This window comes from Rhinoraja longicauda, chromosome 15 (genome assembly GCF_053455715.1).
Source record: "Rhinoraja longicauda isolate Sanriku21f chromosome 15, sRhiLon1.1, whole genome shotgun sequence".
Classification (NCBI taxonomy): Eukaryota; Metazoa; Chordata; class Chondrichthyes; order Rajiformes; family Arhynchobatidae; genus Rhinoraja; species Rhinoraja longicauda.
In genome coordinates, this window is record NC_135967.1 from 1,291,278 (window position 1) to 1,303,862 (window position 12,585).

At 45.8% G+C, this 12,585-nt stretch overlaps 1 protein-coding gene across 4 annotated transcripts in view; it reads right to left on the reverse strand.

Annotated features, from left to right (window-relative positions):
- Positions 1-12,585, reverse strand: part of col4a6 (collagen, type IV, alpha 6) — a 409,834-nt gene that overhangs the window by 35,922 nt on the left and 361,327 nt on the right. For all 4 annotated transcript variants that reach the window (XM_078412091.1, XM_078412093.1, XM_078412090.1 and 1 more), the window contains 4 exons: positions 9,210-9,273; positions 3,159-3,233; positions 1,995-2,102; positions 13-120 (listed from right to left, as the gene is read on the reverse strand). In XM_078412091.1, coding sequence (XP_078268217.1) covers positions 13-120; positions 1,995-2,102; positions 3,159-3,233; positions 9,210-9,273 — 355 coding nt within the window. The remainder of the gene's footprint in view (positions 1-12; positions 121-1,994; positions 2,103-3,158; positions 3,234-9,209; positions 9,274-12,585) is intronic.

Genomic DNA, 12,585 nt, shown 5'->3' on the forward strand with positions numbered 1-12,585 from the left:
AACAGCAAGTACCTTTCCGTCCTGGTGTACCATATTGGCTTGTCCGTCCTGGGGGGCCGGAACGCCCTCGAGATCCTGGGTAGCCGGGGGTCCCTCGAAGTCCTGGGGGCCCTGGAGCACCTGAGGAGAGAACAAGAGCAGAGCTTGATGTGATGGCTTGTGAATAATCTTTTGAAACTAACCATCACTGTGCCTTCAAAGAAACAGAGGTATAAGATAAGTCTCGTATCATCATTGTGTGTCGCTGAAACGAAGAACTGGAGATGATGGTTAATACATAACCAGAACCAGGGGCCACAGTCTAAGAATTCCAGAACCAGGGGCGCAGTCTAAGAATAAAGGGGAAGCCATTTAAAACTGAGGTGAGAAAAAACTTTTTCACCCAGAGAGTTGTGAATTTGTGGAATTCTCTACCACAGAGGGCAGTGGAGGCCAATTCACTGGATGAATTTAAAAGAGAGTTAGATAGAGCTCTAGGGGCTAGTGGAATCAAGGGATATGGGGAGAAGGCAGGCACGGGTTACTGATTGTGGATGATCAGCCATGATCACAATAAATGGCGGTGCTGGCTCGAAGGGCCAAATGGCCTCTCCTGCACCTATTTTCTATGTTTCTACAAAAGGACACATAGTGCTGGTCAGGCAACATTGCTGAAGAACATAGGTAGGTGGTGCAAGGACCCTTCTGCAGACTGATTTAGTCGGCTAGGTTACTTCAGCGCGTTGTGTCACTTCACTTTAAGATCAGGTGCCGATACCACTGGTCTGCACCAGGCAGCCCTTCTTCTGATGCGGCTGTCATTGTGGCTCACATTACAGCCCCTGGGGACAGCACTTTAGGGATTGCTGCCACCGACAGGATGCGCTCGGTCACCAAGAGGGGTCCCTCCCCTCTCACCGCCTGTTGCTTCCAAGGTGCAGTATGTTGGCCACTGTAGGGGGGAGGAGGAGGTGGAGGTGGCGGTGGAGGGGGGAGAGACCGAGTGGACAGAACGTCAGGAGGAGATGGTGGTGGAGCGGAGCGCAGATTAAAGTGACGTCGACAGCAAGAAGCAGCAGCAGGTGAGAGGGGAGGGGGCCCCATGATGACTGAGCACGTCCTGTCGGTGGCGAGGGCCTGAGGAAAGCGCTGTCTCCAGGGGCTACAACGTGAGCCACGACAATAGCCATGTCCCAGGCCTGTGCGGTGGTGAAGAAGGGCTCGCTGGTGCACCTTGCGAGTCAGGAGTGGCGTTGGAAGCTGGGGCTCTAAACGTCCAGGGAGCAGGTCCGAGCTGGGGTTACATCGGCAGGCCCCTGCACATATCCCAAACCCCTTGTAAAGGGCACTGTTAAAACATGGGCTTACTGTACTTTTTTTTGTCTATTGTCTGAGTCTATACCTGTGATGTTGCTGCTGCGTTCATTGTACGTATACCTCACCATAGAAACATAGACAATAGGTGCAGGAGGAGGCCATTCGTCCCTTCCAGCCAGCACCGCCATTCATTGTGATCATGGCTGATCTTCCACAATCAGTAACCCGTATCCCCATATGGGCCTTATGGGCCATATGGGCCTTCTCCCCATATCCCTTGATTCCACTAGCCCCTAGAGCTCTATCTAACTCTCTTTTAAATTCATCCAGTGAATTGGCCTCCACTGTCTTCTGTGGCAGAGAATTCCACAAACTCACAACTCTCTGGGTGAAAAAGTTTCTTCTCATCTCAGTTTTAAATGGCCTCCCCTTTATTCTTAGACTGTGGCCCCTGGTTCTGGTCTCCCACAACATTGGGAACATTTTTCCTGCATCTAGCTTGTCCAGTCCTTTTATAATTTTATACATATATGCACCCCTTGTGCATATAACAATAAACCCAATTTGATCTTCCACAAACAGAAAGGAATGGAATGAGATTAGATTGAACCGTTTAAAAAGATGACGCTGATTCAGGATTAAGGCGTGAATTCCTCTTCTGTCCATTTACCTTTGCTCAAGGCTCTGTCGATTCTCACCTGAGGAACCTGGTCGGCCACCTTCTCCTGGAAATCCTTTCCTTGCATTGACCCCTGGTCTACCATTGTAGCCAGAATCACCGGGCATTCCTTTTTGCCCACTTCCACCTAATGATAAGCAAAGACACAAGTCGGTGAACAATATAGACACCTACAATGCACAAATACCTGCTCAACTATTTGTGGAATGAAGCTGTATATGATTAAAATATGCCATGGTCAATTACATCTAATACATATCCAGGTTTTCCCCGGCTAATCGATCCAACTTTCCTTATTATTTTGCTCTGAACTTTCCTGTTTTCCAGCAAGTTACACAGGTCAGATCTTGGTTGCATCATGTACTGGGTATCTGCAGCCTGTGTGACTGGCTGCCCAGCCAGTATAAGCACAAGAATGATTGAGAAGGGTGGCAAATAATTGTAACAATCTTCTGAGAGTCTCTTGGCCTCATGCCCAGCTCTGCGGATCATTCAACTGCAGTGAAGACGATGAGCGGATACTCATTTTACCGGTTGTGCTCCAATAGAACTTCATTTGCGAATGCAAAGCCAATGCAAAGCTTGAAGCCTCATGGTTCAGTATGAGCAACCAATGACAAATCCCTCCTTCAACCAGATATCTTTGATTTACTTCCCATTTTGCCACATCTTTCCCAACCGCCCTTCTCATGAAGATGGCAAGGGTGCCAACAACCCATTGCATCTCAGTCTTCATAGTTCATACTTCATAAGGGTTGAAGCAGGCCCTTCAGCCCAACTCCTCCATGCCGACCAAGATGCTCCATCTAAGCTAGTCCCATTCGCTTGCATATGGCCCATGCCCGTCTAAACCTTTCCTGTCCATGTACCTGTCCATAATGTAGTTTGGACACATTTCCTTTGGATATCTGCCCTTCTGTTTTTTTTTCCCAGAACCAGATTTTGTCCTTTGGGCTTCAATCACCAACTTACAGTAGCTGGCTGGTGAGTAATTGACCTACAAAATGGAATTCCCCCCCCCCCCCCCTCCTTGGTAAAGCTTGTAGCTTCACACTCAAACCAAGTTCTGCTGTCGGCAGTCTGAGCTTCACAAATGGCAAATATTGTGGAAAATATAACCACATGTCTCATGAAATGTGGAAAGAGAAGAACTCTGGGGGAAAACAAACTCTACTTGTCTCACCTGGGTACCCGGGCAGGCCTCTCTCTCCTTTTGGTCCTGGAATACCAGACGATGTTACCCACGTACCAGGCTCACCTGTGTAGTAAAAGTGTCATATCATGTCAGCAGCATGGATTATTATTATTATTATTATTAGTAGTAGTAGTAGTAAATATTACACTAGACGACCTGTGGACCCATGGGTTCTGGTTGTGACAACGGTTGCTGAAAACAAAGATGCTCAGTTTTCATATTATATTTCATGACTGCCCTTCACCGTCAGGCCCGTTTGCGCTGGTGTCGGCAACACGTGCACTGGAACCTGAACACGTGGAGGAACGTTATGTTCAGCGATGAGTCCAGATTCTGCCTACGGCAGTTGGATCATAGGGTCAAAGTGTGGAGAAGACGCGGAGAACGCTATGCTGATTGCTGCACCGATAGAGTAACATCTTATGGTGGAGGCAGTGTGATGGTGTGGGGCGGCATCTCCCTCACTGGAAAAACGAGGCTTGTCATCATTGGAGGCAATCTCAATGCAGAGAGATATCGAGATGAGATTCTGCAACCAGTGGCAATCCCATATCTCCACAGTCTGGGACCGAACTCTATCCTCCAAGATGACAATGCTCGCCCCCACAGAGCAGGGTTTCTCAGAGACTACCTCCAGAATTTGGGAGTGGAGAGGATGGAATGGCCTGCCAGCAGTCCTGACCTCAACCCCATTGAACACTTGTGGGATCAGCTTGGGCGTGCTGTTCGTGCCAGAGTGACCAACACAACCACGTTGGCTGACTTGTGACAAATGCTGGTTGAAGAATGGGATGCCATCCCACAACAGTGTGTGACCAGGCTGGTGACCAGCATGAGGAGGAGGTGCCAGGCTGTTGTGGCTGTGTATGGTTCTTCCACACGCTACCGAGGCTCCTGTTTATTAAATGAATAAATTGTTAAATTGCCAATATGTCTTATTTCTTCAGACTTCAATCATCCAATCCACCAAACAACACCGAACAAGAGTCAATGGCAGAATAAGCTGTTTGCCATTGGCAGAGAAGATTTGGCAGATTTTTCATGGGCGCAACCCACATACTCAGCTCTGCTGCTCATCCCACAAATGCATGTTCCTTACAAATGTGGCGCCATTTAAAAGGGAAATAAACAGGCTTTCCAACGGTATAAGATTTATTGCCAAGAAGCATTGTTACAACAAAGAAATAATCTACCAAACACAAATTTCCTTACTTTTTGTGCTATGTTTAGATAGATTATATTATGCAATAATATATTATATTATATTATATTATATTATATTATATTATATTATATTATATTATATTACATTATGTGGACAATATTAATTAGAGGTGTAGGAAAATAACTGCAGATGCTGGTATAAATCAAAGGTATTACAAAATGCTGGAGTAACTCAGCAGGTCAGGCAGCATCTAGGAGACAGGGAATGGGTGACGTTTCGGGTCGAGATCCTTCTTCAGATATATTAATTGGAGGCATTTCACAACTAAATTAATGCTGATTAGGCTTCCACTGCATTCTTCCAGCTGTCCTATTCTTCAACGGACAAAGGCAGGACAAATGGCAGCAATTCTCAGCACAACCCTACTGGTCATGAGGTGAGAGAGTGTGGTCTCTTGCACGAGTCTCATGCATCAGTCTTGGTGAGTCTGGAAGTAAGATAACTCATAAAACAGCCCAATCGTCCGAGAACCATTTCCAATGCAAGCAGCATAAATCACGTAAACAGAGGTCAATATAACATTGCCTACAGTGACTCTGGAAAAGACATCATGTTCCAAACCTGGGAAAAATAATGCAAGCTCAAAAATACATGCAAATTAATCAGCAAGCCGTGTAGGCGGCACGGTAGCGCAGCGGTAGAGTTGCTGCTTTACAGCGAATGCAGCGCCGGAGACTCAGGTTCGATCCTGACTACGGGTGCTGCACTGTAAGGAGTTTGTACGTTCTCCCCGTGACCTGCGTGGGTTTTCTCCGAGATCTTCGGTTTCCTCCCACACTCCAAAGACGTACAGGTATGTAGGTTAATTGGCTGGGTAAATGTAAAAATTGTCCCTAGTGGGTGTAGGATAGTGCTAATGTGCGGGGATCACTGGGCGGCACGGACTTGGTGGGCCGAAAAGGCCTGTTTCCGGCTGTATGTATATGATATGATGATATGATAAACTACCTCAGCAGGAGAAGCGATTAAACATTTTCAAAGTGCTTAACATTATGGGGTGAATGTATGCGGGAACATCATAAACCTCGCTTTGTGCTGGCTTCTTTGGATGATTAATGGGCAAGGCCATTGTGCTCTTTCCACCCTTGCATGTTCGCAACAGTGCATGACATGACCCACAGCTCAAGTTGCATCATCTTACCATTTGCATCCACACTCCCGCAACATCCCATCAAATACAAAACTTGCAGCACTTGCATATTCAGCCTCGCTGAAAACCAGGGCTGATTGAGAACAATGCTGCTTTAGTCATTTTACATCAATCACACTCACTGGTCTAGAAAATAATCCAACCTGCTAAACCTCATTCTAACTTGCTGTCAATTCTAGATTTAAATTTTCTCTTTTTTCCCCTTACTTTTAGACGACTTTACTTTAGAGATAAAGTGTGGAAACAGGAGCCGCAGCCCACCGAATCCACAGCGATCACCCCATCCACTATCATCATCATCATGTAGTGTAAGAAAATAACTGCAGATGCTGGTACAAATCCAAGGTATTTATTCACAAAATGCTGGAGTAACTCAGCAGGTCAGGCAGCATCTCAGGAGAGAAGGAATGGGTGACGTTTCGGGTCGAGACCCTTCTTCAGACTGATCATCATCATCATCATCATCATCATCAACATCGGCGGCCACTGGAAGCGAGTATGACTGTCCTCTCCATGGGGTCGGAGCCTGTGCATGACTTTGTTTACCGTGGGGAAACTGGTGCACAGACAGCCACCTTGACAGATCTGGGTCAGGATCCAGTGGCATGCATTCTTTTCTGCTGCAGCCTTCATCCGCCTTCCCAGCCGTTGTGACGCTCCTCTAAAGCCGGCCATCATCCTCCGCCTGTTCCACCGTTGAGCTCTTGGTTGGATTGCTCTTTGTCAGGGTCCTCCCCCTCGACCTTACCGCCATGGGTGACCCTACCAGGAGCGTAGCTCCAGACGGCATCGCTCTCAGGATCTCAGGACCACACAAGCTTCTCCACCACGACAAGGTGACAATCCATGGAGATTCATACACTAACACTGGGGACAATTTACAGAAGCAAATTAACCCACAAACCTGTGCGTCTTTGGAGTGTGGGAGGAAACTGGAGCACCCTGGGAAAACCCACGCAGTCACGGGGAGAACGTACAAACCCCATACTGGCCTTACTCTGGCCATACTCTGGCCGTACTCCCCTGGTCAGGATCGAATGTGAATCTCTGGCGCTGTAAGGCAGCAACTCTACCGCTGCGCCACCGTGTCGCCTACTGTTTCTTTTCTTGCTTAATCCAATCTTTCCTTCCCTTTTATTTTGTTAAAACATTGTTATTTTTCTCCGGCTGCAAAATCAAGATTCAAATACTTTCCAGACTCCTGGATCCCAGCAACTGAAGCACGATAAAACTGTAACTCCTTTCAAGAAATCAAACTAAGTTAAGAAACTGAATGTGTAAGAAGGAACTGAAAATGATTATAATCTTGCTGATCTGGCAAGTTTTCAGCAGTTAAAGATTCTATCTTTATTGTGACTTCACAGGAATCATCAAACCACAGATGGTGCAGACTATTTATCCAATTGTGTCTGAGATAATTCCTTGAAGGAATAGCTTTTTGTTTAAAATACTTTTCTTTAATTTCAACAATGTTCTTGTGCTCCAAGTACCAAGTAACTTGGCCGGCACGGTGGCGCAGCGGTAGAGTTGCTGCCACACTGCGCTTACAGCACCAGAGACCCGGGTTCAGTCTCTGGGTGTTTGTCTGTACGGAGTTTGTATGTTCTCTCCCTGACCTGCATGGGTTTCTCTGAGATCTTGATTTCTATTGAGGGCGTGCAGCGTAGGTTTACTAAGTTAATTCCCGGAATGGCGGTCATATGTTGAAAGACTGGAGCGAATAGGCTTGCATACACTGGAATTTAGAAGGATGAGAGGAGATCTTATCGAAACGTATAAGATTATTAAGGGGTTGGACACGTTAGAGGCAGGAAACATGTTCCCAATGTTGGGGGAGTCCAGAACAAGGGGCCACAGTTTAAGAATAAGGGGTAGGCCATTTAGAAAGGAGATGAGGAAAACCTTTTTCACTCAGAGTTGTGAATCTGTGGAATTCTCTGCCTCAGAAGGCAGTGGAGGCTAATTCTCTGAATGCATTCAAGAGAGAGCTAGATAGAGCTCAATGATAGCGGAGTCAGAGGGCATGGGGAGAGGGCAGAAACGGGGTACTGATTGAGAATGATCAACCATGATCACATTGAATGGTGGTGCTGGCTCGAAGGGCTGAATGGCCTACTCCTGCACCTATTGTCCATTATCTATTGTCTATCTTCGTTTTCCTCCCACCCTCCAAAGATGTACCGGTTTGTAGGTTAATTGGCTTGGTATAAGTGTAAAATTGATCCCAGTGTGTGTAGGATAGTGTTAATGTGTGGGGATCGCTGGTAGGCCAAAGGGCCTGTTTCTGTGCTCTATCTCTAAAGTAACTAAACCAGTCTGAACTAAACTTAACTCACGTTTAAAAGTACTTATGTCATCAAGTTCCTGCACCATTTTGGGTCGAGTGTCTCAGATCCCCACAGGCATTCAGGTGAAAACATTCTCACTCTGCTTTAGATCTTTAGTGAATTATTCAAGTGTGAATGGAATATTTTCTAGTCTACTCTATCAAGCTACCACAGCTTAAAAGCCTCTATAAAACCAACTTATAACATCTTTTGTTCTGTCGTAATTTTTCCTAAACGTAAAACATATTGGTGAATTTCCTCCCAATCATTTCCAAAGCCTTAACAGCATTAGAAACATAGAAAATAATTGCAGGAGGAGGCCATTTGGCTCTTCGAGCCAGCACCGCCATTCATTGTGATCATGGCTGATCATCCACAATTAGTAACCCGTGCCTGCCTTCTCCCCATATCCTTTGATTCCAGTAGCCCCTAGAGCTCTATGTATCTCTCTTTTAAATTCATCCAGTGAATTAGCCTCCACTGCCCTCTGTGGCAGAGAATTCCACAAATCTCTGGGCGAAAAAGTTTTTTCTCACCTCAGTTTTAAATGGCCTTCCCTTTATTCTTAGACTGTGTCCCCTGGTTCTGGACTCCCCCAACATTGGGAACATTTTTCCTGCATCTAGCTTGTCCAGTCCTTTGATAATTTTATACGTCTGTATAAGATCCCCTCTCATCCTTCCAAACTCCAGTGAATACAAGCCCAGTCTTTCCAATCTTTCCTCATATGACAGTCCCGCCATCCCAGGGATTAACCTCGTGAACCTACGCTGCACTGCCTCAATAGCAAGAATGTCCTTCCTCAAATTAGGAGACCAAAACTGTACACAGTACTCCAGATGTGGTCTCACCAGGCCCCTGTTCAACTGCAGAAAGATCTCTTTACTCCCACACTGTGAAGAACCAAAAATTCCCAAATAAGCCAGCCAGTGATTTGCAGAATATTGATCTTGCAGAATATTGATCTTGCTTTTACAATCTACAGCACTATTCATAAACCCAGCTAGGCATCCAGTATTTGAAACCATTTGCACAACAACCCCTCGAAACAGTCAGTCCGAGCTCTATTAATGTGAACATAACTTCTTCAATCAGTGGCGAGGCATGAGTTTGATTCCATTCCATGAAGCTTATGTGATGACCCATGGATCTGAATGTGCTGAGCTACCAAAGCCAAAGCCAAAGGCTTGTAACTCTCTCGGGCTTCCCCACCAAACTTGGTTTAAAAAAAAAGTAAGTCTAATTCTTTGCAACGATTGTGAAAGGGTTGAAGTGAGGAAGGTCGGAGCGAAGAAGTATTTGTAGCAATGGGCAGGGAGTGGGAAGCAAATTCCTACCTTTTGGACCAGGGAAGCCAGCTTCACCAGGGAGCCCAGAAGAACCAGGCCGACCTTCACCACCCTGCGAGGAACAAAATCCATGTGTTACTAAAAGAAGTGTGCACAGCACCCCTCTTAAACCTGTGTTGGAAGGAACTGCAGATGCTGGATTAAACTGAAGATAGACACAAAAAAATGGAGTAACTCAGCAAGACAGACAGCATCTCTGGAGACAAGGAATAGGTGACGTTTCAGTTGAGACCCTTCTTCAGCTATGTCCACATAGCCCACATTGATTTAATTCCCCATTTAATTGCAAGAGGATTTGAGTTTAGGAGCAAGGAGGTCCTACTGCAGTTGTACAGGGCCGTGGTGAGACTGCACCTGGGGTGTTGTGTGCAATTTTGGTCCCCTAATTTGAAGAAGGATGTTATTGCTATTGAGGGAGTGCAGCGTAGGTTCACCAGGTTAATTCCCAGGATGGTGGGACTGATGTATGATGAAAGAATGGGTCGACGGGGCTTGTATTCACTGGAATTTAGAAGGGTGAGAGGGGATCTTATAGAAACATATAAAATTCTTAGAGGATTGGACAGGCTAGATGCAGGAAAAATGTTCCTGATGTTGGGGGAGTCCAGAACCAGGGGTCACAGTTTAAGAATAAAGGGGAGGCCATTTAAGACTGAGATGAGGAAAAACTTGTTCACCCAGAGAGTTGTGAATCTGTGGAATTCTCTGTCACAGAAGGCAGTGGAACCAATTCACTGGATGTTTTAAAGAGAGAGTTAGATTTAGCTCTTAGTGCTTACCGAATCAAGGGATATGGGAAAAACGCAGGAACGGAGTTCTGATTGTGGATGATCAGCCATGATCACATTGAATGGCGGTGCTGGCTCAAAGGGCCAAATGGCCTCCTCCTGCATTTATTTTCTATGTTTCTATGTTTCAATGAACATGAACGTATGGCTGGCTATTAGAGTAATACATTTGCCTTGAGGGTTGGGCCCCAGTCCCCGTCTCAGGCTTACTCATGGAGGTAATGCAATGGAGATGGGGGAGGTACTTGCTTGTCATTTTCCAAAATATCATAGATTTTCCACAGCAGTTTCCACAGATTGGAAGGTGGCAAGTGTAACTTCACTATTTAAAAAAGGGGAAGAGAAAACAGGAAAAGGACTGGTTGGCCTGCATTACCATCAATAGGAAAAAGACGAGGCACTACTGAATAACTACAGGCCTAACAGGGCACTTAGAAACACAGTTGAATTGGGCAGTCGCAATGGGTACATGATGGGAAGCTTGTATTTGACATGTTGCAACTGAAGAAAAAACAGTTAAAGTTGTGTCGGAAGGAACTGCAGATGCTGGTTTACACCAAAGATAGACACAAAGTGCTGGAGTAACTCAGCGGGACAGGCAGCATCTCTGGAGAGAAGGAATGGGTGACGTTTTGGCTCGAGACTCTTCTTCAGACTGAGAGTCAGGGTAAAGGGAAACGAGAGATATGGATGGGTAAGTTGTGAACATGAGAGATCAAAGGGGATGAAGGTCAAGGTAAATGTAGAATAGATCACTGTTAGCTAAGGGAAGGTGACAATGCGGTATACAAAGTAAAATTCAATCAGGAGGACAGTCAAACTAGTCGGAGAACGATGATTGGGAAGGGATGGGGAGAGAGGGATATGGACTTTGATAAGGCACCACAGAAGATATTATGAAGCAAAAATGTCTAACAGATGGAAAACTGGCAGTAGGAATAAATGAGTAATTTTCGGGTTTGGAGGCCATGATTAAATGGCTGCCATGAGTATTGGTGCTGAGGCTCCAACCGTCATGAAGTCATACAAGGCCACAGCATGGAAACAAGCCCTTCTGCCCATTCAGTCAGAGAGTTGTGAATCTGTGGAATTCTCTGCCTCAGAAGGCATTGGAGGCCAATTCTCTGAATGCATTCAAGAGAGAGCTGGATAGAGCTCTTAAGGATAGCGGAGTCAGGGAGTATGGGAGACGGCAGGAACAGGGTACTGATTGAGAATGATCAGCCATGATCACATTGAAGGCGGTGCTGGCTCGAAGGGCCGAATGGCCTCCTCCTGCACCTATTGTCTATTGTCTATTAAATCTACGCCAACCATTGACCACCCATTTGTGCTAATCTCACATTCTCCTCAAGTTTAGTTTAGTTTAGAGACACACCGATTCCACGCCGAACAGCGATCCCCGCAGATTAACACTATCCCACACACACTAGGGACAATTTATACATACAACAAGCCAATTAACCTACAGAGCTGTACCTACTTTGGAGTTTGGGAGGAAACTGAAGATCTCGGAGAAAACCCACGCAGGTCACGGGGAGAACGTACAAACTCCGTACAGACAGCTCCCGTAGTCGGGATCAAACCCGGGTGTCCAGCGCTGCGAGCGCAGTAAGGCAGCAACTCTACCGCTACAACTCTACTGCTAGCTCTACTGTAAGGTGGCAACTCAATTCTATCGTCCCAGATTTGATCTTACATACAAGCTGTCACAATCCATATCAATGATTTAAATGTGGGAATTATGTAATATATTCTAGCTTGTTTTTGATTCAAAGCTGGCCTTTGCATGATGCAGGTTAGTTGTCTATGCCATGTAAAGAATGTGAGGTGGCTTCAGGGGGGGGTGGACAGTTTAACTGAACGAGTTAAGGATACGGCAGATAAATAGTCTGTAGAAAAATGTCAGGATATGCACCAGAGCTATATGTGGAGAGTTTAACATGTTTAGGTGTTGAGAGCCACCTGGTTATCGTATACACATCACTGACATTTAACATTTAAGTGCAGAAAGCTTTTGGGAAGACAAATTATACATCGGCTTTTATTGCAAGGGGACTTTACAAGAATAAAAATGTCTTGTTCGAATTATACACAAACCCAGGTGAGATAGCTTCTGGAATATTGCGTGGAGATTTGTTCTCCCTACCAAAGCAAGGGTGTACTTGCATCAGAATGATTATATCAGTCCAGAACCAGGGGCCACAGTTTAAGAATAAGAGTTCATTTAGAACGGAGATGAAAAAAAACTTTTTCACTCAGAGAGTTGTAAATCTGTGGAATTCTCTGCCTCAGAAGGCAGTGGAGGCCAATTCTCTGGATGCTTTCAGAGAGAGTTAGATAGAGCTCTTAAAGATAGCGGAGTCAAGGATATGGGGAGAAGGCAGGAACGGGGTACCGATTGTGGATGATCAGCCATGATCACAGTGAATGGGGGTGCTGGCTCGAAGGGCCGAGTGGCCTCCTCCTGCACCTATTGTCGATTGATTTCTGATGAACCTTCACTGGGGTGTTCCTCCATGAAGTGCCTCTCCTGTTCCATAAAGAGAATGGGCCCTCTGCTCCTTTGGCTAAGT